We start from the raw sequence: 25,957 nt of genomic DNA, 5'->3' as shown, positions 1-25,957 counted from the left end.
AGAAGATTGCTGTTCCATGGGCATATTTATGTTGGGGTCGGATGTACTCTTTAAAAGGCTCTCCAAGTCCCCGTACTGAGAACAGACTTTCAGGGGAATGAGGATGGAAGCTGCAACGGGCCGTTCGGGCGTGTTAACTATGGGCTGCGGCGCCGTGGTAGCGGGGAGATGGTGAGAAGCAGTGCGATTCTGGATGTGTTTTGAAGGGAAGCTGATCTGGGATTTGCTAAGGGACTGGTGGAGTGAGAGAGGGAAGTCATTTGCAGGCACGCACATCTGTCTCTGAAATGCTGCTTCTGCCCTGGGGAGCGGCGGGCAGGCTGGAAGTGGGAGGACTGATTCACGGGAAGACTTCGCCTGTGGGCCTTGCCATCTTGCCTACTCGCCAAAGTGAGCAGCGCGGTACTCGCTTTACCTCTCTGCTGGGGTCCTTTGGTGTGTTTAAATTCTGGGCGGAACTGCTTTTCCTTGGTTTGTTCCAGGCCTGTTGCAGAGGTCTCCAGTGCCGGTGGGCTCCGTTCTGCATCTCGTCCTGGTCCAGCAGCCGCATGAGCGGTCACGCCTTATGCACAACTGCGATTGTTTCGAGGCTGGTTCTTGGGCCCCGGCGGGGTGCGTGCGGCAGCTGCACCTGCTTGCTAAATGCTCACCTGAGGATCCTTGGCCAAAAAGAATGGCTCCCAAATCTGCTAGGGCTTCTACTTGGATTGTGGTTCTCTATACTTAGATTTATTCATTATTATGATCCTATTTGCATCTTTTTTTCTGGAAATTTATGAAAATTTCTGGTCTGCTGTCTTCAGTGCGGCCATGGTTCTATTTTTATTTTGTCCTTTCGGTGGGGAGTGGGATGGAAGGGAGGCACACTCCTGCACTTCCCTCGTCTACACTGTTCCTGGAGAATTGAGTCGGGGGAATATGGAAGAAAAAGGATTTGGAAAGTTTGTTTTAGGTTCAGAGGATAGAAAATGAATTGGCTAATATGTAAAATAGATTTTTTTTTCAGGGCCTTAATATTTCTGACTCATTCTACTTTTCGTGGATGCTTAATTATGGTATAGGATAAACATGATTGGATGTTACAGATGAGTCCTTGGAGGGGAGAATCTGAGAAAATATAATTAAAAATATCTAGTTTATGTCTATGGAAGTTTTAACATCACCCATATTAAGTTTCTAATTAAATTACCTACCTATAATGATATGAATGTAGGAAACAATCTATAATTTCTATAATTTTATATTTTTTCTGGATTGGGAAAAAATGTATCTACCTTAAGTTTTAATAAAAGGGCAGGATATAGAAGACTGCTTTGGGGGAGATACTCTAAACATTTAAGAATGAAAAACACGTTTTAAATGTGGAGTGTGCATAAATAGTAAAATTGCATGTATTGAAACATCTTCCTCTTGTATTAAATTCCTTCAAAGTGTATTTCCTTACTAGGTTGTGATATCAAGTGCTATGGGTAATAATTGTAAAGTAAAACCTCACTACTATGATAGTTTTGTGTACTAAATTGGAAAGGTATTTTATGTTGTCACTGTGGGTTGGGCGACTGTAGTAATGTTTCGTATTAATACTTAATTCATTGAGGCAGGAATTAGGATAAAAGCTTAAAACATAATCCCCCTCCCCTCATGGGCCAGAAGTAGTGCTGGTTCATTTTTCTCTGTAGTGCAGGCTAATTTCAGTAATTCTCCCTTATTTGCAGGGGATACCTTCCAGGACCCCCAGTGGATGCCTGAAACTGCAGATCATATCCAACCCTAGATGTACTGTTCTTTCTTATACCTACATACCCATGATAAAGTTTAACTTAGGCATAGTAAGAGATTAATACTAGAGCAATTACAATATACTGTAAAAGTTATGTGAAAGTGAAATAAGACAAAATATTTTATTGTCCTATACTCATCCTTGTTCTTGGGAAATAAAATGGCCGCTGTCTGCGTGATGAGATAAAGTGAGGGGAATGCCCTAGGCATTGTGACATGGCCTTAGTCTGCTAGTGACCGTCCAGCAGTATGTCGGAAGCATCACGTGCCTTCCTGAACGCCTTCCAGGAGTAGCTGCTGCCAAGATGAATTCTCAGACATGTTATCCAGAGAGAGGTTTTTTTCCCCACGGTGAAATGCACTTCCATAAAAACTAGAATTTGAATCCAACAGTCCCTTATTTGAGATGTGTGCTTCTCAAGACCACTCCCAGATTGGGTGAATCAGGAGGTCACATGGGACTCAGCACCCAGCTGTACTCAGGCTAAGATTTATTCTAAAAGGATACAAAGTAACATCAGCAAAGGGAAAAGACACGTGGCACAAAATCTGGAGAAAAGCAGGTAGAAGATTCCAAGAGTCTTTCTCTTTAAAATCCTAGGACAAGCTAGAATTCCTCAAGACATGCAAGGTGCTGTCTGCCAGGGAAGCTCACTAGAGCGCCAGTGCCTGGGCCACTCATGAGGGGTTGGTCAGCCAGGCACCTTCTGCCCTGCCAGAGCCCAGATTCCCATTGTCTGTACAAACATTGAGGCACGGTGAGCTGTTCTTACCAGGAAATGGTGGGAACGCTCCTGAAGGCCATCTTCTGAGATGCCAGCCAGGACCAGCCTTGCCAGCAGGCCTTTGTAAGGATAACAGGCTCAGGCTTGCTATGTTGACTCTTTCCTACGTGACTTAGGTATCCTGATGCCTTGTGTTCCAGATATTATTCTAAAACAAGGCAAAAGATGTGCTGTGGATTGTTATCAGACTTCCCAGGCCAGGACAGTGCCATCTGCTTTGATCGATAGCTTAAAAACAGTAGGTCTGTAATAGTTCCTGCTGAAATCACTAGGTGACTCAGACATTCTGATTGCTGATGGCTCTGCTTGCTCCCTTTCTAAGCCTCTGATTCTTCTGATTTGTGGACCTGTAGCTGACCATGCAGATTTTCGTTGCCATGGTCTTATTTTCCTACATAATGGTGAGTTCAGTCGTAGTGATGGAGAGACTGCTTTGTATAAAGTACGGCTAGGAAGGTGTGGCGAAGGTAGTGTGGGAAGGGGGTGTGCGAGTCAACAGACGGCAGTGAGTTTTATTGAGTAAAAAGCTACCTAAATTCAGCCTTAACTATGCCTTTTATAAGCTGGCTAACAAAATCATCACCATCCCTCTTAGGCTTTCAGCAGGAATGGCAAAAGAGTGAAGGGGCTGGGATGGTGACTTGAGTATCAGTCTTACAGAATAAGTAGAGGTTACAAATTACAGTTCCTTTAACATCATTATCTTCAACATTTTGACAGCTATCCAGGATTATGAAACTGCACAGGAACACAATGAAAATGATCAGCAGATTCGGGAAGGTCTAGAGAAGGCACAAAGGCTACTGAAACAGTCGCAGAAACGAGATTATTATAAAATCTTGGGAGTAAAAAGGTGAGTTATTTAAAATTTACATTGTTATTTTTAATCAACTGTTTTAAACCTTATCATTGCTCTTTTTTCTCCTCTGGTTCAGTTCCTTGCTTTATGGAATTTCAGTCCTGGATTAAACCTAACCGTCTTTCAGATCATAACCATCATAAAGTTATTTTGTTACAGGTAGATTTCTTTATAGAGACTAGTACGGCAGCGAGGGGGGAATGAGTAGCTGGTGACAGGTATGACACTGTAGCCCAAGTAGGCCCTAGCCTGGATTTTTTGGGAAAAGAGGAGTGAGCTTTCTTTTGGTGGGGATGGGAAGCAAACTTCTCTAGGCCCAAGAATAAAGTGGTACTTTGAGAATTAACTTACAGGCAAGATCCACCTTCCCCGAGCAAGGGAACCATCAGTCTTTCAGTCAGAAGTCTGAACCAGAACTAAGGAAGCTAACCAGGAAGCAAAATGGGAAGTGTGGTTCAGTCGGAGTTCTTTCTTTTAATGCCAGGAATTGTATCAGGTAGGTTAGAAATTCAGAAAGTTTAAAAACGGGTCTGTGTGGTTTTTTTAAAAAAGAAAACTACGGAGATCAAACGTAATTTCTTCCCATGGAGATTCTGAAGCCTGACCAGCTTTAATGACCGCACGCTAGGCGCCCAGCCTGTGACAACAGGGGCACGGTTACGGTCCCACTGGCAAGTCAGCAGCCCGGTTGTCCCAACTGTCTCTTAGTTTTTGGTGGTGGTGTGTCGGGTACTTCTTGACTAATGTGTATTAATTTTAATACTGCTTAGAAACGCCAAAAAGCAAGAAATCATTAAAGCGTACCGAAAATTAGCACTGCAGTGGCACCCAGATAACTTCCAGAATGAAGAAGAAAAGAAGAAAGCGGAGAAGAAGTTCATTGACATCGCAGCTGCTAAAGAAGTCCTCTCTGATCCAGGTACTGTGTGTGCTGAAGCGGCTGAGTCCGTGGTCGGTGACTTACTAGGTCTGCTCCTTTGCTGGCTTAGAGGCGGTGTCAGATGGGGGCGGGGGGCGAGCTGCTCCGGGCCCCCCGCAGGAGCTGGGGACCGCTTCCTGGCCTTGCGGTTCCGGAAGTCCAGTTTCAGGCCCCACCAGACTCAGGGCCCTTGTGTGCCCAGCGCAGTGGGGAGACCAGCAGACACGGAAGCAGGAGCCGGATTTGACTCCTCTCTTCCTGCACAAGCGACTCGAGCTGTTGGAGCTCCGGCTCTAACACCTACAATAGGAAAGTACAACAGTGAGGGGGAGGTCTTAGGTTCCTTCCACCTCCCCAGATCAATGATGAATTCTTCATCCCAAACTTGTAGGAGCTTGACTGGGAAACTGGGATTCCAGACTGGAATGTACCCCTAGCCCGGGGGCTGCCTGTCTTCTGTGTTCCCCAGGAATCTTGCCCTAAGTCAGTGTTCATTAGATTTCCTGGGTGTTGGAAATGCTTTTATCATATGCTAAAATGGCTAGAAAATGAGAGAGAAGGCAGAGAAACCAGGTAATACTGGACAATGTTTAGACATTTCCAGAGGGAATTTAATATTAAATAACCACTCCTTTTTTGTGTCTTTCCGTGTCAGTAGGAGCTATGACTTTAGCTAGACAGATTCATCAGAAATAGAAGGAAATCACATTTTAATGCCCGTTTGGCAAATCTTTTTTGAACATCTGCTTATGCTATGGACTTGAAGCTTTATGATCCTCTGTTCTCAATTATGATCCCGCAAGAGAATAGAAATGTACTTACCGAGTACAGCAGGATGGTCTGTTCGTTCACTAAGCAAATAGGCGCCAGCCTCGGTCTGTCCTCTGAGCTTGCACCGTGCACAGGGGAGGCGGACAGTCACAGAGGCATCAGGAACTGCATTTGCACCAGCTGAGAGTTCTTTTGTGTTCTGTCACTTTTTCTTAGCCCCTGTTCTTACCTTAAGGATGAAGTAGTTCTTTTGGTCTCTGAGGATGTTAGTTTGCTCTCCTGCCCCTCCCCGCCCCACAGTGTTCCTCTGTCCCATCAGAGACCTTCCTTGGGACTGCCGGGCACAGCAGTGCGGGCAGCCTCCTGAGCTGCACACCAGGGACCCTTAGTTCTGCTTGGATCTAAGAGGGAGGCCCAGAAAGCCAATTAGACGCTTGGCCAGGTTGGGACTGCATTGCTGGGGTCAGGGTGGTGACATGGCTCTTTGATCCTAAGAGTGGGACTTTTGGAGGTCTCCTTCTCTGCAATTATTTTTTTTTCCAGAGAAGAATTTCCTTGGGTAGATGCTTTTGAGGCGAGAAGATTCAGGGGGCCTGAATTTCAATGAATTCCCATTGTCAGCCCTGAACGTCCACCCCTTCTCCGGGCTGGGCCTCCTCTAGGCTCTCTCTCCTGAGACCAAGCCTCGGAGCTGGGTGGGAATGGGAGAGCCCAGATTTGTGTACTGTTTTGATAAGAGGAGAGTAAGGAACCCTCCCGCCCCTGTGCTTAGTGAATACCTGGGTCCTAATTTGCTCGTTTCTTTCCTAGAAATGAGGAAGAAGTTTGATGATGGAGAAGATCCGCTGGATGCAGAGAGCCAACAAGGAGGGGGCGGCAACCCTTTCCACAGGAGCTGGAACTCATGGCAGGGGTTCAATCCCTTCAGCTCAGGCGGACCTTTTAGATTTAAATTCCACTTCAATTAAACCAGCTGTTTTTCTGCTCTTATTCCTTAATTTTTTTAAAGATTAAAAACAAAGAAACCTTGTTCCGGGATCCTAATGAAAAAAAAATTCAAATCTTAGTTTGTCCATGACCAAAGAGTTGTTTTAAGAGGAAAAATCGTTCTATCCATTTTAGACGGGAGGTTGATGGGTACGTGGAGGCAGGGAGGCGGAGACCGGTTCTGTTTCTGACAAAGCAGCCGGTGTAAATGCCGGAGGGTCTGGGGCAGGGTCTGCGGGAGGCGCAGCGCTGGCGGGGCTCACGAGGGCTGCACGGGTGCGCAGACTCTCCCCCCAGCCTGCGGGGACGGCGGCGCCCACACGTCCGAGGGAGCCCTGGGCCTCCTGAGAAGGGCCGTGTTGTAGGATTCTTGAAGAGGGCACCGGTGTGTTGAGCTGTACGTTCTTAGGGACGGTCAGTCTGGGTGCTTGCCACTATCTGTTAGAGCCTCCGTGGACGACGCATATGCGTTTCAGCTCTGCTGGCGTGAGCGCGGCTGTCACAGGAGGAGGGACGGAACCCATCTTTTAGAAAACTGCGACCAAGTGGTAGTTGGTGCGGCCAGGTGCAGACTGTGGATGGATGTGAAGCATTGCATGTCGGGTACCTGCAAGAGAACACCGAAGACCACGGACATAGAATTCACCGTAACAACGTATGGGCCCTTTTGTTTAACATGAAACAGATTAAAAGAGGAGTAATATGTAACATAGGTTCAGATAATAGAGCAGTGGTGTTACTTAAAATAAGCTTGACGTGCAGAATGAAATACTTTAACAACTGAAGTTGTGAGCCAAACAATTTCCTGTAACAGGACTGCCTTAGAGTTAAATGTAAAGTTGCTCAGTTGACAGAAGCCATGTACCCCACTTTTAATAAAGGCGGCGGGGCAGCTTCTCTTCCATCCTTCCATCCTGGCCGACCCTCTTGGCCTGTAGTCCCCCCTCCGTGGGACTGTCGGAGGCGGGCGTTAGACAGGAGGCCTGCCCCTTGACCCGACCCTGATGCCTCTGGATGTTCTGCCTAGAAACAAACACACGTTTACAAACCTAGTCAGCTCGGGCTGCATTTCCACCGTCAAGATGGCATCTCTTCTTGGGATACCTTCCTCTTACCTTTTAAGAAATGAACTTATTCAGTCTTTGTATACTGGATAATTTTTTCCCTAAAAACTGAGTGTTACTTTAATCAAGAACATTAAATATTTATGGAACTATTGATGCTGCATTTCAACTGTAAGAGAATTACTTTAGATAAGAATTACTACCTTCGTTCTGGAAAGGTTTTTTGTTTGGGCCTCAGAGGATTTTGATGAGTATGGGTCTAATATATTGTTTTTATGAAATCAAGCATTTTAATTTCAGTGGCAGGCGGTGTCCTGATCACGGCAGCCAAGCACAGAGCCTTTCCTTCCGCCATCATCCTGAAACATGCGTGGAGAAAACGTTTTCACACGAGAGACAAAAACCACATAGTGGCGTTGAGCAGAACACCTGTGTGCTTTTCGCATCTATTTAGAAGTTTATTTCTTACCAATAAACAACGCATTTTGAAAATCAGTGACTAGTTTGCAGGTTTCCTTTTGTTTGAAGGTCTCAAAATTCAAGCCAGTGCAGAAAGGGTTTCCAAGGGAAATTCATTTTATTCTTTCATCTTAGTAATCTCATGCCTCCATTTTATCAGCAATATTTTTTGCCAGTCTGGTTCTTTGGCACATGATGTCACTGTGACTGTATTGCGATCTAGCAATGGCCTCTACCTACTTTTAAAGTAAGAATTTTCACAGAGAATCAGAACAAGGACATATGAAATCCCTTGCCTTTCCATTCAGAGAAGACGACGAGAAGTCGCCCCAAGGAGCCGGAGGAGTCAGGATGGTGGCGGGCGGGCCCGGCCGGCTGTTGGCGTGATGTTGTCCATACCGGTAATTGTAACTCCCGTTCCTGAAACGGTACCGTGGATTCAGTTTTGTCACCGTAACTGAAATGCAGTTACCTGCTGGTCCTCAGTGGAGAGAGAGCTATGGTGCCGAGTGCTGGTGCCAGAGAGAGACTCGAAGACAGTGCCGGCCCCTAAGTCCAGCCGCGACGCCGCACCGGCAGAAGGACGGGCCTCCGTGCTGTCCCTCCGTGACCGAGAGAAGCTCCAAGGGCAGAGGGCGAGCCTTCGTCCCACCGGCCTGCTGGCAGCGGTCGTCACGCTACGGAGAGCACGGGACTGAAAGGCATGTGACTTGTTCTTGGGTTCCTCTCACTTGTCAGTCTCCTGGCTCTGGTTTCTGGGGCCTGTGGCTGCCCGGTAACCATTATGGCTCTTTCTGGAAAAGTAAAATCGCCGGGGTACCTAGCTTAGCTGTATTAGATTCCTTTCTTAAACGCCTTCCTTCCTTGTTGGTACAGCTCCTGACATGAAGTATCACTGGTCTGTACATGGTGGGTATTTTCCACAGCAGCAAGCAGTAAACACATCTGCCTAGAAACATGAAGGAGAATACATTTATTGCCCATTTTTGAAACTTTGTGCTTTCTTAGCATGGATAAATGAAAACTTGAAAACGAAAACAATAGTTTATGACTGTGAATTGGATGGACGTAATGCTAACTTTAAAACATCCTTCTCTTTAGTCAGTATTAAAAATTTCTCTTAAATATCAGTATGAAAGCAACTTTTTGGGACTCTGATAATGGAACGTAAAAACTTCCCATAGTTGTTTTTTTTTTAAGGGAAAGATACTGATAACCAAGTAGGAAAAAGGTTAATAGAATCACAATTTGAAATTGGCAGCATTTCCTATTCGTGGTGGAAAATGGAAGATTTCACCTTTAAAAGCATGAAATTGGTCAGAAGTTATGACATTTACCATGAAAAAAATGCAGAAGATGCTTACGTTAAAACCAGCTCCTCAGTCAGGCTGGGTTAGAGCCGCTGGCCTTAAAGTACAGGGTGCTGGCAACGGGCCTTGCCGAAGCCCTGAGTACCGTCCGTGGTGTGACCTAGAGAAATTCATGCAACTTCAGTGAATGTAGTGGACTTTCCCATATTTATAAAGGAAGGAGCAAGGCAAATGCTAATTTGTCAATGAATACGATCCTTATTCTAAATCAGATCATTCCTTTTGTTAGTAGCAGAGTCTATTCTGCAATTGCAAATGATATTAATAGGTGGGGATTTTTCTTTTTACTGGATGATCTCATTTGCTGAATGACTGAAGAGTACAGTTAGCCACTGCGTGGCTTTATGTATAGGGGCAGGTGGTGTTGCACTTGTCTGCGGTGACCCTCTTGCCTGCGGTGACCCTCTTGCCTGCAGTGGAAAGCAGAGTGTGGAGGAGGAAAAACGTGATGTTTGAGAAGTTAAACTATTCCTACTGTAAGGCTCTTGCTGGTTCTGAATGAGACAAGACTAATGTAATCCATCTCAATTTAGTGTTTTAATAAAAAAAGAAACTGAAAATTAATTGAAATGGGTCTCAGATATGTCTGCAAATATGGGTAATATTTTTATGCCTGTGTATTTTCACATTTAATAAAAATATTTATGGTCAAATCAGTATTTTCTTACTTTTGATTCATTTGTAATCTTTTGGAGAAGGCTGGGTTACAGCTTTGCTTTGCACGTAGTCCGGGGCTGGGCTGACGGGAGGGTGCCTTCTGTGTGTGGAGCGGAAGGAAGGTCCGAGCATAAAGAGCAGAAATGGTTAAAGCCTCTGAACCCCAAAAGTCCTAGGACAGCTAGGACTTCAAGTGGACAGTTCTTTGGTTTCAATACTATTAAAAATCTAATATTTAAATTGGCTTTGTTTGAAGCCTTTGGGTTTTATACCATAATTTGCACATTTCTGCGTAAGTCTTAAAAGGGGTTTGCTTGGGGTGGGGGGAATGCTGTTTATCTTGATCAAAGTTCTTTTTTGAATAACCTCTATACCCAACATGGGGCTTGAACTCACAACCCCGAGATCAAGAGTCACGTGTTCGACCGACTGAGCCAGCCAGGCGCCCCCGTCACCGTCAGACTTCTAACTACAAACCCAAGCAGCTTTCTTCTCAAGGATTCTGCACAACCTAAAATTAAAGGATTAGAACACTTATTTAGAACCTTCCCAGAAAGCACACAGTTTTCAAATTCTTAATAATCGTGCTATCTTTGTAATATATGAGCACTCAGCCCCCTGTCTGAGGCTATGCAAATCCCCCAGGCGTGGGGGCTGCCAGGAGAAGAGAGAGAGGAAGGGCAGATCCATTTTCTCTTCCCAGATCCTTAGGACTCTTCTTGGCATGAAAGATCCTTTAAAGATGGCAAAGGATGCTCTTCTAAGCGACATTTCACTGTGTTAAGTTTTTCTTAGGATTTTATTAACTCTCCCCGTCACCTGTTGCAGTGTTTTGTTTCCTACGGTTTAATGCCTTTTACCACCTCAAGTTCCTAAGACCTCACGAAAGTGGAAATTGTACACTTTTACTGCAAACAAAATAGCACGTCTTCCTCGTCCTGGATGCACTCTGGAAGGCTAACGTGCGGGAAGGGCCCTGCGGCCGGCGCCCTGACACCAGGTCGACTTTATCGCGGCTGCTGTGCAGCGGCGTTACCCCATCCCAGCTCGGCCTGCCTGTCCTGGTGTGCCGGCGCCGTTGCCGACACACCACGGGGGAACACACGCTTACAACCGCCAGCAGCGGACCGAGCAGTTCTGGGTCCGCGTTAGTGGAGCCCAAAGCCCATCACGGCACTCAGGGACCGAGCACCGAAGCTCTTCGCGTGGTTCACGAACTCCCTGCGTGACCCTGTGACCGCCCCCCGCCCAGCCCGCCTCCTCCCGCTCCTCCCGGCTAGCACGCTTCTCCCACCTCAATGTCACTTCCTTCCTGACAATAACATTTTCCTTTGGAGAGTTATTTAATGCCATTTAGTCCGGCCTGGTCACCTCAAAAGGACACACAGTAGGTAAACAGTCACTGGGTTGGTCCAGCTTATGGACACTTCCTTCTTGGCCTTCCTCAGAAGCAGCCTTTTAGAAACAAACATTTTCTGGTAGCCGCGGACCGCGGGAAGACAGGAAAAGGCCACGTGCCGGGGGAGCGGTCACGACTTCGGAGTGAAAGGAGCTGGGCGCCCTCTGGCCCGGACTCGCGCCAGGTGCTAGTCACAACCCCCCCCCCCCCCCCCCCCCCCCCCCCCCCCGCCTCCCGGGCAGGGCGAGTGCGTGATTCCCCCTCCACCTTCTCCCCAGGGGTTAAATTACACATGAGGTTGATCCTTGTCATTCACATGTTTTGGTTTTGAACCAGTCTTTTAAAATGCGAGTAATTTTTATTTTCTCAATTCTAATTAAAAACTTTTAAAGTGAAATCGTATCAGGCAGGAAACAAGCCTGGTAGAGTTGGGCACGTCCATGTGATCAAAGACACTTTTTTTTTTTTTTGGTGATCAAAGAAACTTTTAAAATTCAAGTAATTAATAACTGTTAGGGAACAAGATTATTTCCCAAATCTGGAATCTTTGAACAACATTGTTAACAGTAACTTTTAAGTCAAGAGGTTCCGCTCTGGAATTTGCCAGAGAACAGAAGCTTGTGTTTGATAACCTGAGCTCTGTAACCCACAAGACGGGAGTGGCTGTCCACTTCCAGGATCCCTCCGACACCGGCGCAGCGGCGGCCTGGCCCCCACCGCCCGCTGCACACCGCCGACCACGCACCCACTGGACCACACACCCTTGGGACCAGGCGCCCACGCCCACGCACCGCCGGGCCGCACAGCTGTCTGTAAGCTGAGCTCCGGCCTCAAGCCCTGGGCCTTCCTGCCGTCCCTCCCTCACTTTGCCACCGAAGGTAAGATTCTACCAAATCCACTGGTTCTTTGGAAGTGAATGGACTGGCTCAAGTCTTCCAAGGCAAGTGAGAGAAGCAGGCAAGAAAGGGGCTGGACAGTAGCTCAGGCTGCGTGGTACTGAGCCTGAGAAGCCAGGGAGCGGGGACTGAGTCCTTTGGCGAATAGTCTTACTTGTTCTAGTGGAAAGTTAAATGTCATTAATTTTTTTCCCTGCCCCCTAAATGTCACGAACTTCTTTGAGATCTAGCAGCAAAGAAGAAAGCGGCCTCAGCCACGCTGTAGTCGCAGAGGGACCCTGACTCGGCGTCTACCTACTGAAGCCCCTCCTGGGGCGGGGGCAGCTGTCAGGCTGCTTCCCAGGGGCCAGAGTCCCATTTGTGTCAAACTACATTTTTCCCATTAAAAGCCTGATTGGGTCTGTAACCCAGGCTGAGATGGCCTATGTGTTTTCCGGAAGCATTTTCTCTCCCTAGAGGCTCCACTGCCCTCTGAACTTAATCTCTGGAGCCAAAGGATGGGTACTTCCAAAATCTAACCTTTTGAATATAGGCTTCTGAGTGGCACGGAGACTGCATGGTCTTCAGTCTCATATTTTGGGTTTACTTTATGCCTAAAGCTTATAGCTCTTTCCATGATAAGCTCAAAATCTCCAAATTCTTGAAAAAACTTTTGACAGTTTCAAGGAGGGGGAAAGATAAGGGGATTATAACTTCTCATAAAGGGTTTTGTTTTTTTTCCCCCAAGATTTGAGTCTGTTAACGTTTGATGCAGGGCCTGCGCCTGGATCCAGGACGTTCACAAATGCGCCTGGGCTCCGTGCGGGCCTTCCCAGCTCTGCAGCGCTGGCGGCGTTCTCTGTCAGCGCTGCATGTCAGTTCCCGTCCCGGGTCCCTGAAAGGGGCAGGTTTTTGCATCGCTCAGTAGTCTATATGCACTTAACATGAAAATTTAAAAGTGAGCCATTTTATAAAAGAATCTCCCTGCAAAGAAGTATCTTATTTATAAATCTGGATTTTTAAAATTTTTTAAATTCTTTTTAAGTGGGCTCCACGCCCAATGTGGGGCTTGAACTCACGACCCTGCGATCAAGAGTCACATGCTCTACTGACAGCCAGCCAGGCGCCCCTTAAATCTGGATTGTTAGATCCAAGCTCTCACTCATCTGGAAATGAGACATGGACACTGTGCCCTTCAAATCCCAACACACAAACTGGAAGGGGAACATCAAAACCGTTTACACTATTCTGCAATTTTAGCTTATACTCCACGAGACAGGAAGTCCAGCATCCCGGAGCTGGTGGGCAGTCACGAGCACGGGAGTCGGGGGCCTTTGCCCAGCCCATCCTTCTTCCCACAAGACTCTCATGGACGTGAAAACAAGCTGACAATAAAGGAAAGCGAAGTGCCATCTTACCGTCGGGGGGATTCTGCCCAAAACCCACAGCACACCTCAGTTAGCCGGGTCTACGCGAGAAGCTGAGAGAGTCTCTTACCTCCTCTCACCAAGCCCAGACATCGTGCAGACTGCAGAGAGGAGTCGGACAGCACCATGGAGTTGGCCATCCCAGGCTCAGTTATCGTGCCAGCCTTCCACAGCATCCCTCAGGATCCTTGGAACTCACAGGAATACTCTAGTTCCATCAGGGCCGGCCACACCTGGAACACTCCATTTTAGCACAGACAGAGGGGAACAAGTGAAGAAGGGAGGGTGACCAGGAGAGGGAGAGCTCTTGTGACTTCTGATTAGGAATGAAGAAAGCAGCTGGGAACAGGGAGGCTATTTCCAGAGACTCTATGGGCCGTGCTGCTGAACCGAGGAGGGCTAGACTCGTTCAGAAGAGCTGAAGGAGCAAGAGGAGAGACCCCAGTAGACAGCTCTGGCTCACTGTGGCGCTCAGAGGGACCCACCTGTCTCCGTAGGCAGATGGCTCCCTATGGCCTGGCAGGTTCCCAGGTGCCCCAGGCTCCACTGGACGCGGCCTGGAGGGGGCCTGCTGTGGTGGCTGGGGCTAACGTCTGCGAGACGTTTCCCACAACACACTCGGCCGCAGATCACAGGGGGAGCTCCTTACACGATCGTGATTGCCCAGCCCAGCCCTATCGAATCACCTTCTTCAGGGGATGGGGTTCAAACGACACGGAGGTCTCTCGCATTCCCAATTTCTATTCATCTATTATTAATACATAGCAGGAAAACAAACTTCATATTCTTAGTTTCTATAAAAGTGACTACTGGACACTTCTTTTTATACTCCTTCTTTTAAAAGCATACATACCTCATAAGCCCAGGGATAGAAGTTTGTGAAATAAAAATTAGAAATATTAAGAAAATACAAATACAGTATAGAATTGTATCATATCACTTAAGATAAATAAATGATTATCATATGGTACCACACTTCTTTCATTTTAAAGTTATAAATGGGCTTATTATTATTTTTATTATTCAGAGGTAACCATGAGTCCTTTTTCTTTCTCAGAAGAAAAAAAACAAGAGGTTTCTCTAATTTTAAATGCATTTTGCGGTAAGAAATATAGATGCACAAAGAGGGAATACACAGATGTAGATGGTTTGATAAATCCCCGTGAGGACCAGCTCGTCAGATATGTTCTTCTACAGGCGATCTGGCAAAGTATTACTTTAATGGGTGAAAACCCAGTGTTTTAAGCAATAAAGAAAAAGAAATAGCCTAGTTTTAAATACTTGATGGTCATTTTTTATATAACTTAAAATTATTCAATACATTAAATACATGTATTTTTAAATAATTAATATTATTTAAACAAAAGAATATGTCACTGATCTTTAATGAAATTTCCAAAAGTCTTAGCAGTAGTTCCACACTTCCCCAGCAGGTGGCAGATTTCTCATTGTACTTTCCTCTTCTTTCTTCTAGAAGCCAGTGCTAGAGCTCATCATGTGTCAGGACTGTAGAGGAGGAAAATTCATTTAGTTATTGAAATCTTAGATATCAAATTAGCTTATTAGCATAAATCTCACCAGAGTAAGAGACAGAAAAACCAGCACAGGTGCTGAGGATCCTTTTGTTTATTACCTATTGCTTCCTTACGTGAAATGAGATTAGTTCTTTGTACATTATGGTCCCTATTATATTGCGTCACAAGCACTTACCTTGTACCACCTAGAAGGGAGCTCTCATGAGTCTAGGAGGGCAAGGAACACATCTTTTTTAGCTTTGTTATCTCTAAAACCTAGCACCCTGCCTGGCAATGGAAGCCTCGGAAAATACTGAGAGATCTCTCACATGCACAAAGAGCCTATCGTTAAGGTAAGGGAGCGGTCCTTTTCTGAGATGGGAGGAGACGAGCTCGCGAACACTGACAGAGGCTGACACAGATGTGAGGCTCAGGACTAGTGAAGACTCTCAGAGACCAAAACAGTGTTTCCTTCTGCGTCACAGCTGTCACATACTAACTGTGAAACACTGAGAATTCAAAATGACATTTTCAGGCAGAAATGAATTAAAGTACAATTTAAATGCATCCTATTCCACAATTCGAGATGTGAGACTATGTTTCTCTCTTCACTAAATTCCACTTGAGAGATAATAAAGAAATATAAAAGGGAATAACAATAATGAGAAGGGGGGAAGTGGTTCTGAGACCTCATCAGAGCAGACTTATGAATGAATTTCTAAAAATGGAAGACAGGACACGTAGCTGGTACACGAGCACACAGCTGGGACGAGGGGCTGATTTTCCCGGCAGAGGAGAACCGCCTCACAGCAAACACTGGTGGGCGTGAGTGAGAATGTGAAGCAGGAGCTGAAACCCTGTCAGGAAAATCCGCGCCTCTCAGCTTCCTGCTCTCAGTCTGTCCTCTGCGTTTCAGGGAGAACTGGACGGGCTGTTCATTTCGCGACAAAAAGTAGAAGATGATTAAAAAAAAAAAAAAAAAAGAAGTTGAATCATCTGCTGAGAGACAGAGACTGATTTTCATATGAGTGTCAGTGCTCTTGAATAAAATGGCCTCACTTTGGCTTTTGGCCCAGCTGGTGTGTAGCAGGTCTTTATCTGCTCCACGCGCTTACATCCAGAGAGAGGTCTGTCAACTCTGCACACGCTAATGTACCGGGAGCTACTGAGTAACCCTCCCACTCAGGGAAGAAGCCTATTGGGGAAACAAACATTTTTACACAGAGGAAACCCTTGCCACCTCTCTGTATTGATCAATCTAATCTTTTATTCTTAAAAATATAAAAATAGCCAAAGATCTCCAGGCATCTGAGGAAGACCAATAGAAGAAAAAAGGACCAAGATGAACAAACAACATACCCAAAAGAAATAAAGGTAACAAAGAACCAAAGAGGTACTTAAGATGATTCTAGTATTTTCCAGATTATTCTGAAAATGAAATTCGATGAAACCATAAAACAAGAAGAAACTGAAATTCAAAGGCAGCAAACAGAGAAAACATCTGTCAATTAAGAGGTGATTGCCTCCTTCAAAAAAAAATCAATAGAAGTAAAAAAAAAAAAAATTCCTGAACAGAAGGGAGAATTAGGAAATATAAAAAGAAATATAACCACGAAATACAAAGGATCATTAAGAGACTACTATGAACAATCATACACCAAGAAACTGTGACAACCTAGAAGAAATGAATAAATTCCTAAAAACATTCAACTTACCATGAATATACATGGTAAGTTCTTTCATGAAGAAACAGAATACCTAAACAAACCAATTACTAGTAAGGAGACTGAATCAGTAATCAAAACCTCCTGAGAAACAAAAGCCCAGGACCAGAAGGTTTCACTGGTGAATTCTACCAGACATTTAAGGAATAATTAATACCAATCCTTTCTTAAACTTTTCCAAACAATAGACAAGGAAGGAACACATCCGAACTCATTTTATAAGACCATCATTAACTTGATCCCCAAATCAGAAAAGGATGCTACAAGAAAAGAAAATTACGGACCAATATTTCTGATAAACAAAGATGTAAAAACTTTCAACAAAATATTCGGAAACTAAATTCAACCGTGTTAAAAGGGTCACACGCCATGATCAGGTGGGATTTATTCTAGAGATGCAAGGATGGCTCCACATCCACAATCAACATGATACACCGCATCGACAAAATGAGGATAAAAAGACGATCGTCTCAAGGATGCAGAAGCATCTGAAAAAACTCAACATCCATTTATGATAAAAACTCTCAACTAAGTGGGTATAGAGGGACTGTACCTCGACATAATAAGGGCCATACATGACAAGTCCACAGATAACATCATACTGATAGGCAAAAAGCTAAAAGTTTTTCCCCTCAGATCATGAACAAGATAAGAATGCTTCCCCATAACACTTCCAACATAGTATTGGAAGTACTAGCCATAGCAGTTAGGGAAGAAATAAAAGGCATCCAAGTTAAAAAGAAGTAAACTGTTACTATTTGCAGATGACATGATATTATATACAGGAAACCCTAAAGATTCCACTAAATACTGTTAAAACTAATAAATGAATTCAGTAAAGTGGCAGGACACAAAATCAATATACAGAAATCTGTTGTGTTTCTATATAGTAATACCAAACTATAAGAAAGAAAAATTACGAAAATAATCTATTTACAATTGCATCAAAAAGAATACAATACCTAGGAATAAATTTAACCAAGGAAGTGAAAGACTCATACACTGAAAACTATGAGACATTGATAAAGAGACAAATAAATGGAACGATATTCCATGCTCATGGATTGGAAGAGTCATTATTATTAAAATATCCCTACTATCCTAAGCAATCTACAGGATCAGTGCAATCCATATCAAAATTCCAATGCCATTTTTCACAGAAATAGAACAAACAATCCTAAAACTTATAAAGAACCACAAAAGACCCCAAATAGCCAAAGCAATCTCAAGAAGGAACAAAGCTGGAAGCATCAATTTAAAACGACATCACAAAGCTACAGTAATCAAAACAGTTTGACACTGGCATAAAAACAGATGCACAGATCACTGGAACAGAATGAGGGCCAAAACTAAATCATACACATATGGTCAATTAATTTATAACAAAGGAGCCAAGAATATACAATGGGGAAAGTACAGTCTCCTCAATAAAGGGTGTTGGGAAAACTGGACAGCCACACGCAAAAGAATGAAACTTTGCTCCATTCTTACACCATACACAAAGATTAACTCAAAAGGGATCAAATGCTAAGATCTGAAAACATAAAACTCCAGGACAAAACACAGGCAGCAAGCATCTTGAGATCAGTATTGGTAATGTTTTTTGAATTTGCCACCAAAAGCAAAGGCAACAAAAGCAAAAGTAAACAAGTAGGACTACGTGAAACTAAAAAGCTTCTGCACAGGAAATAAACCATCAACAAAAAGAAAAGGCAACCCATAGCTTAGGAAAAAATATTTGCAAATCATATATCTGATAAGGGGTTAATATCCAAATGATATAAAGAACTCATACAACTCAACAGCAAAAAACCAAATGATGCAATTAAGAAAATGGACAGAGGCTCTGAAGAGACACTTCTCCAAAGATGAAATATAAATGGCCAACAGGTCAACATCACTAATCATCAGGGAAATGAAAATCAAAACCACAATAAGATATCATCCTGTACCTGTCAGAATGGCTATTATCAAAAAGGCAAGAAATAATAAGTGTTAGCAAGGATGTGGAAAAAAGGGAACCTTGGTGCACTGCTGAGGGAAATGTAAATTGGTGCAGCCACTATGGAAAACGTACAGTGGTTCCTCAAAAAATTACAAAAAGAACTACCATATGATCCAGAATTTTACCTCTGGGTATTTATCCAAAGGAAACAAAAACATTGACTTGAAAAGGTATCTATGTCCTCATGTTCACTGTAGCACTGTTTACAATACCCAAGACGTGGAAACAACCTGAGTGTCCACTGATGGATAAATGAATGGATAAGAAAAATGTGGTGTGTGTGTGTGTGTGTGTGTGTGTGTGTGTCTTTGCGTATGTAAAGTGATATATTATTTGGCTATAAAAAGAAGGAAATCCTACCATTTGCAACAACATGAATGGATTTTGGGGATATTATGCTAAGTGAACGAAGTAAGACAGAAAGACAAATACTCCATGATCTCGTTTATATGTGGACCTAAAATAAAACAACACTGATCTCACAGATACAGAAAATAGATTAGTGGTTGTCAGAGTGGGGGTGGGGGATGGGCAAAATAGGTGAGGGGGTCAAAATGTACAAACTTCTAGTTATAAATGTCATAGGGATATAATGAACAGCGTGGTGACTGTATTTAACAATACTGTATTGTATATGTGAAAGTTGCTAAGAGATTTTTAAAGTTCTCATCACAACAAAAACAAATTTTGTAATTGTGCATGGTAATGAATACTAGACTTGTGATCATTTCACAATACATACCAATAATAAATCATGTTATATACCTGAAACTAATTTAATGTTGTATCTGTCAAATATATCTCAGCTTACAAAAAGGAAAAATAATCATAGGTCATGACCAAGCTGAGTTTAATCCTGGAACACAGGGATGATTCAATATTAGGAAATATATTAATATAGTTTGTCATTTTAATAAATCAAATAGAAAAACCAGATAGTCACTTCTATTTCTGTTGAAGAGGCAGTCGATCATATGCAACTCATTATTGATAAAAACATTATATTAAAGTAGGAATCAATGGCTATTTCCTCAACATGATAAATTTTTGTAGTCCAAAGCTATTATCTTACTTAATAGGGAAACACAGAAGGTTGGCCAGGCAAAATGAGAAAGAGGCCTAGTATACTACTGTTATTTAACATCATATTAGAATTATCAGCCAAAGCAATTAGACGAGAAAAAGCAACATGAGGTATAATGATTAGAAAGGCAGAGGAAAAACCATTTTTGTTTGCAGATAATCTTGGGTGTAAAAAATCAAGAGAATCAATTTAAATAAATCTATAAATGAAAATTCAATATGATCACAGAAATAAAAATTCATAGGCAGAAAACAATAGTCTTTCTATGTACAAGTAACCACCAGTAAGAAGATACATTGTAAGAGAAAACCCCATTCATAATAGTAACAAAACAATGCAATACCTAGGAACAAGCTTAAAAAGATATGTATAAAACTTAGATGATTAAAATGTTATGATTCTTGACAAACATAAAACTGAACCTGAACATACAGAAAGACACAACGTGTTCTTAGAGGGGAAGAACAGTTTTCATGAAGATGTCAATACTCCCTAACCTAATTAATAAACTTAATGTAATCTTCCCTCCAACTCCTCCCCCCCCAAAAAAAAAACCCTGAAAAATTTCAACCTAGATGATTCTAAGCTTATATGGAAAAATGAACAGAAGTACCAGGAAAACAACAACAACAAAATATCAATGAGGGGAGATAATCCTTACTCAATATTAAAACATGCTATAGATCTTCAATAATTAAAGGGGTGTGAAATAGGCACATATATAGACAGAGATCAATGTAACAGGATAAAAAATTTGCCAAATGAGACATAAATAATACAGGAATTTAGCATACGATTAAGGCGGCAACACAAACCTCTGGAATAAAGATCATTAATTTTTTTCCAGTGTTGGACAACAATCCTCCAGAAAAAAATGAGCAAAGGACCAGAAAAAACAGTTGGAAAACAGAAGAAATTACAAATGGCTCTTAAACATATGACAACATCCTCAACTCTATTCATGTTATGGGTTGAACTGTTTCCCTCCAAAATTCATATGGTGGAATCCTAACTTGCTGGACTTCAGAATGTGACCTTCTTTGGAGATAGAGTCTTTACAGAGGTAATGAAGTTAAAATGACGCCATTAGGGTACATCTTAATTCAACATGACTGGTGTCCTTGTTGGCTGAGGAAATCTGCACACAGACATATATGGAGAGAAGACAAGGTGAAGGGCCCCAGAGAGAAAATGGCCACCTACGAGTCAAGAAGGCAGCCTGGGGCAGATCTCCCCTCACTGCCCTCAAGAGGAACCAACCCTAACGACACCTGGATCTTGGACTTCAAGCTACCAGAACCGCGAGACAAAAAATTTCTTTTGTTTAAGCCATCTAGGCTGTGGTACTATGTTAGAGCAACCTCAGAAAACTAATACAGCTTGCAATAAGAGAAATGCAAAACTTATAAATGATACACCATAGCCTTAAAAATGCTTGCCTCTTTGTGTTTGAGTAAAAGAGGCCTTCCAACTTTATCCTATATACTTCCATGTTGTTTTAATGTTTATAACATATATTTATAATTCAAAATTAAGTAAAAATGTAATAATCTTTCATAAAACTTTTTTTAAACTTCTCTTATTTTTACACATACGTATGTACACAAACACAAACGTGCCATTTTTCTTTAAGATGGGGTCAATCATATTACAAACATTACTTTATTTTTAACTTCAAATATGCTGTCAGCAAAATACATTTTTCTCAATTCTCTTGAAAGGCTACTCTATATTTCATTTTTTGTATGTAATGATGTTTATATAACCAATAGTCTATTAATGGATACATTATTTCTTTCTTTTTTTAAAAGTAGGCTCCACACCCAGTATGGAGCCCAACGCATGGCTTTACCTCATGACTCTGAGATCAAGACCTGAACTGAATAGATCAAGAGTCAGATACTTAGCTGACTAAGCCACCCAGGTGTCCCAATGGATAAATTATTTCTATTTCATTAAAAACAATGGTATAACAAACATATGTATACATATATCATTTTTCTTTTTTTAAAAATTTATTTATTTTAGAGAGAGAAAGAGCACACGAGCACATGTATGGGGGGAGAGGCAGAGGGAAAGGAAGAGACAGAATCTCAAGTTGACTCCCTGCTGAGCATGGAGCCTGATGTGGGGCTTGATCCCATGACCCTGAGATCATGACCTGAGCTGAAATCAAGTTGGCCTAACCAACTGAGCCACCCAGGCACCCCATCATTTCTTTTTTTTAAATGTAAATTTGTTAGAGTGAATTGCTGGGTCAAAGGGCACACGTATTTTAAATTTTTATACATACTATAATATTTCCTTAATTTATACCGCTACTGTATGTGTGAGTACATGAGCGTGCTCACTTGTCAATACCCTTGCTAACGCTGGATATTATTAATCCTTTAACTCTTTCCAATGTGATAAGAGAAACATTTCATCTCATGTTCTGTGCATTAAAAATTTTTGAGGTAACTATGTAAAATTTCCTTTCTTCTTTTTATTTTTTTCCTTTTCTCCCCTTTCTCTGTCTTATCTCTTTCCCTTCAAAACAGTTATATCACACCACTTACAGAATTTTCTTCTGAATTGAAATGGTGTCTCAATTAAATTATTTAATTTATTAATTAAAAATCCATGAGTGTGTTTTAAATACTGAACTTCTCAGAAAACAACCACACTGGTTTTGTTAAGGAATACAGAAAATCAAGATGAAACACAATTTCATGTTTACGTGAGAAAGTCTATATATAACATTTTTATGTTTATATTTAACATTTCTACCTGAAAAAGCTGAGGAAATTAAGTATTTTATTCTGAAACACTGGAAAGAATTATTGTTGAGGATTAATATAACCTGTGAAGCCTCTAACACGGACTGGAGCTCAGTGCTATTTTTTAAAAAGAGTAAAGAAAAACTGAGAGAACTAGGCACTGATGAGGAAAGAGAATTACAAAGCAATCAAGAAGTTTATATCAGCTTTAAAAGAATATTCAACACTTATTTGGTGAAGGTTTATGCAGAGTGATGAAATACCCAGGTAACCACAGTTTAATCTTGGAAATGGAAGCATATCTAATTTGAGCCATGCTCCAGCCCTAAGGCTGCTAGAAGCAGGAACACACGGGAAACCTTATTCTGCAGGAGATTAATTTAGGAGACAGGAGGTAGCATTTCCAGTTACTATGTAAGTCTTTCACTAAACCTCGGGGCTTGGGTTTTCCGACTTGGGAAATCTGGTGTAATCTTCAAGTCAGGGATTTTTTCTACTTTTATTTTTTACTGCTTGTGTCAGGCGGCTAAGGCCACAGCACCCGTATCTGTGGTGACACGAACTGAAGTTCTATCCACAGGAGAAGAGATTCTCTATCCATGTTGTTAATTTGTGAGCTTAGTCCCCATAAAAAGAGAATTCTTAATGATGCCACAAATTTCTTACATTCTGACCTAATCATTTCACAAATTCACCAAGAAATGAGTTTGTAATCTATTATAATCTCAGTTAACGCAACACATGGTTCATACACCACCGTAGAATGCTGACTTACTTGCATTTTTCTTCTTGTTTTCAAGGTGATCTAACAGCTGTCGTATCTCAGTGTCATACTCCACCCATTCTGGGACAATCCGGGCAGCAGCTTTTAGCTTGGGTTCTTTTGTTTTGGGATTATTGCACTAAAAGTTTAAATAAAGTTTTGTTAATGAAAACCTATTACCCTTGTATGTTAATTATACTTAAGAAAAGAAGGAAGGATGGACCATTGTCCATTACTATGTCACTAGAGCAAACAAAATGCATTTTGTAAAAAGCTGGGTCCTAAGTACTAAGTATTTAAAGTACTAAAATTAGTTTAATAGGGAAAGACTCAAGTGAAAGCACAAATCTTACTTAATCCGAGCAATAAGCGTTCAATGCAAACACTTCGATCAGAAATTTAAACAAAAATCATTTAAAAACATTCTGATGGTTAACAAGGAGTTTGTCAAACAATTCTGCAAACTTTTGACAAAAGATCTAATTACATGACCATTTTGTAAAAGAACATAGCAGACTACGTTAATAAATATTTTCTTTTCTTTGGACTAAAGTCTGGTTTATATGCTTTATGTTTTCCACAGACAAAAGTATTTGTTAGCCTTTAGAAATTCCTTGAGTTTCTTTAGCAAAAACATTCATTCCCCTTCTTATGCCTCTAATTAGCAACCGTGATGGTATTAAAAATCGGTTAACTGGAAAAAAAAATCAATTAACTGGAACTCATTTGTCAAAATATTGATAGGTGTAAAATTCAGAGTAGTTTATAAGTCTCGTGTCTAAATATATTAACTAGCCTACGTGAGAGACGCAGTGGAAACCCAGTGGATGTGGATCCTCAGTCACGATTCCAACTCCACGCTGACTAGTAGTGAGACCCATACATTTCACCTACCTGTCCGTGCGTGCGTGCGTGCGTGTGTGTGTGTGTGTAGGGGGCGGTATTAGTGCTGCATCACTGAGGAGCAAGCTAACAATCTCCAAGGTTCCACTGATATAGGACCCATTTAAACTACTCAGTGAGCAACTGGTCCTACTATGGAGTTCCCTGGGAAATTGAAAGGTTAAAAGGCAAAACATATTGTAGAGAAGGATCTGATTCTGGATGTAGGTGACAGTACAGCTGACAAGGTCTGCTAACGGGCTGCACAGGAATCGTGAGGAGCAAGGTCACTGATGCCCCCAGAGGGTTTGGCTGGAGCCATGTGAAGAATGGAGATGTCATGGACTGAGACGCGAAGGACAATGGGAGGAGCACAACCCTCCCCAAGTCCCAGCAGGCTCCCCTTTGCTCCTTACAAGGCATTTGCAGAGGACGCACCTCAGAGCTCACTTCTATGTGACATTTTCTTGTGGCGGCTACAAGAATTCCTTGTGGGAAAGCTATTGGTTATGAGCCATGAGCCTATTGTCTTGATCCTTTCCTCACTGAATACTTCCAGTTCATTCCATTGTGGATTTTTTCTATAGTAATATATTCCTGAAGTGAGTGGGAAAAGAGGATTTTCTTTACAGAAATTAACCTTACAGACAATATGTTCTATAAAGTGAAGATAATGGAACTATTTTCTTTCATTTTAACTGTGTCAGAAACTGTTAAAAATACTATGTTTTCCTTAGTTTTTTGTGCTACAATTTTTTCCCTATAATCTATATCAGTGGTGCTTAAACGGGGCTGTTATGCCCCTCAGGGAGCTCTGACAAGGTCTGGACACATTTTGTGTGTCGTGTGTGTCGTGGGGGGGACACTACCGCCATCTAGTGGGTAAGGCCAGGGATGCGGCTAACCGTGCTACAAAGCGCAGGCCGGTCCCCCACAATACGAATTACAGTCCTACATGTAAATAGTGCCCGTGCTGAGAAACCTGGCTTTTCTTCAGAAGCCCCTGTGCAGGAAAGAGTAACGCAGCAAGCTCGAGATCGCTATCCTTAGAAAGGCCTACTTGCAAGGACGGCCCCTGGCTGGCGTCTGGGAACTTGGGTTTTAGGAGTGTTCCCACCATTCCTGGTAAGAGTGGCTCACAATGCCTAACCTGTGCCAACTCCGTGGTTGATGTCGAACCTGCTTTCCTTTTGGATGTTGGGAATTTTCAGTGTTTTTACGTGTGAAGTGCCTGGTATGTGACAGGCCGGGGAGTGCTCATGCGACCAGTCCCAGTAAGAATCCTGGACACTGGGTTCCTACCGAGCTCCCCTGCGAGACAACACCTTACCAGTGTCGTGCCATCCTCACAGCTTAGGGGGTTAAGCTTGTCCTGTGTGACTGCGCGGGGAGAGGGCTCCTGGAAGCTTGCACCTGCTCTGAACTTTGCCCCATATATCTCTTGCCTCTGCGGACACTGGAATAAAGCACAACCACGAGCAGGGCGATACTCTGAGTCCTGGGAGTCCTCTTAGTGATTCCTTAAACCTGGGGGTGGTCCTGGAGGCCCCTGACACAGCCCTGTACTTGGCCAACCTAAGTAAACAGAACAGTACTTAACAGACGAAGCAGCAGGGTGCCGTCGGGGCGCCATTCCGTCTGTCAGAGAAACTGTTCTATTGGAACATGTTCACATCTGCTGGCACGCACACGACAGCGCACACACTCACCAGATCAATGGTTTTGGCTCTCTGTTTGGAGTCGTCGTCACACCACGTTTCACACCACAGCCAGTCTTGAGGAAGAGACTTAATGGCGACTTGGTAAATCATATTATTGGGAAGATCCTATAGAAAAAAATGATTTAAACAAGGAGGTATAGAAATTAGAGGGAAT

At 42.7% G+C, this 25,957-nt stretch overlaps 2 protein-coding genes across 6 annotated transcripts in view; one reads left to right on the top strand and one right to left on the bottom strand.

Moving 5' to 3' along the window:
- Positions 1-9,646, top strand: part of DNAJC3 (DnaJ heat shock protein family (Hsp40) member C3) — a 76,828-nt gene extending 67,182 nt beyond the window's left edge. Inside the window, exons 10-12 of one of the 2 annotated variants that reach the window (XM_026493490.4) lie at positions 3,285-3,417; positions 4,194-4,342; positions 5,924-9,646. In XM_026493490.4, coding sequence (XP_026349275.1) covers positions 3,285-3,417; positions 4,194-4,342; positions 5,924-6,081 — 440 coding nt within the window. In that variant the 3' untranslated portion in view covers positions 6,082-9,646. Of the gene's footprint in view, positions 1-3,284; positions 3,418-4,193 lie in introns of both variants that reach the window. The other variant, XM_057307597.1, reaches the window with a different exon arrangement.
- UGGT2 (UDP-glucose glycoprotein glucosyltransferase 2) overlaps positions 2,258-25,957 on the bottom strand; it is a 192,237-nt gene continuing 168,537 nt past the window's right edge. For 2 of the 4 annotated variants that reach the window (XM_026493491.4, XM_044381900.3), the window contains 5 exons: positions 25,792-25,908; positions 23,213-23,339; positions 13,422-14,857; positions 5,165-10,161; positions 2,258-4,642 (listed from right to left, as the gene is read on the bottom strand). In XM_026493491.4, coding sequence (XP_026349276.3) covers positions 14,835-14,857; positions 23,213-23,339; positions 25,792-25,908 — 267 coding nt within the window. In that variant the 3' untranslated portion in view covers positions 2,258-4,642; positions 5,165-10,161; positions 13,422-14,834. The remainder of the gene's footprint in view (positions 4,643-5,164; positions 10,162-13,421; positions 14,858-23,212; positions 23,340-25,791; positions 25,909-25,957) is intronic. The other 2 variants (XM_057307574.1, XM_057307558.1) reach the window with 2 other exon arrangements.

Source organism: Ursus arctos, unplaced genomic scaffold (assembly GCF_023065955.2).
Source record: "Ursus arctos isolate Adak ecotype North America unplaced genomic scaffold, UrsArc2.0 scaffold_10, whole genome shotgun sequence".
In the NCBI taxonomy this organism is placed as follows: domain Eukaryota; kingdom Metazoa; phylum Chordata; class Mammalia; order Carnivora; family Ursidae; genus Ursus; species Ursus arctos.
The sequence above is the reverse complement of the archived record's forward strand: the minus strand, read 5'-3'. Positions and strand labels throughout refer to the sequence as shown.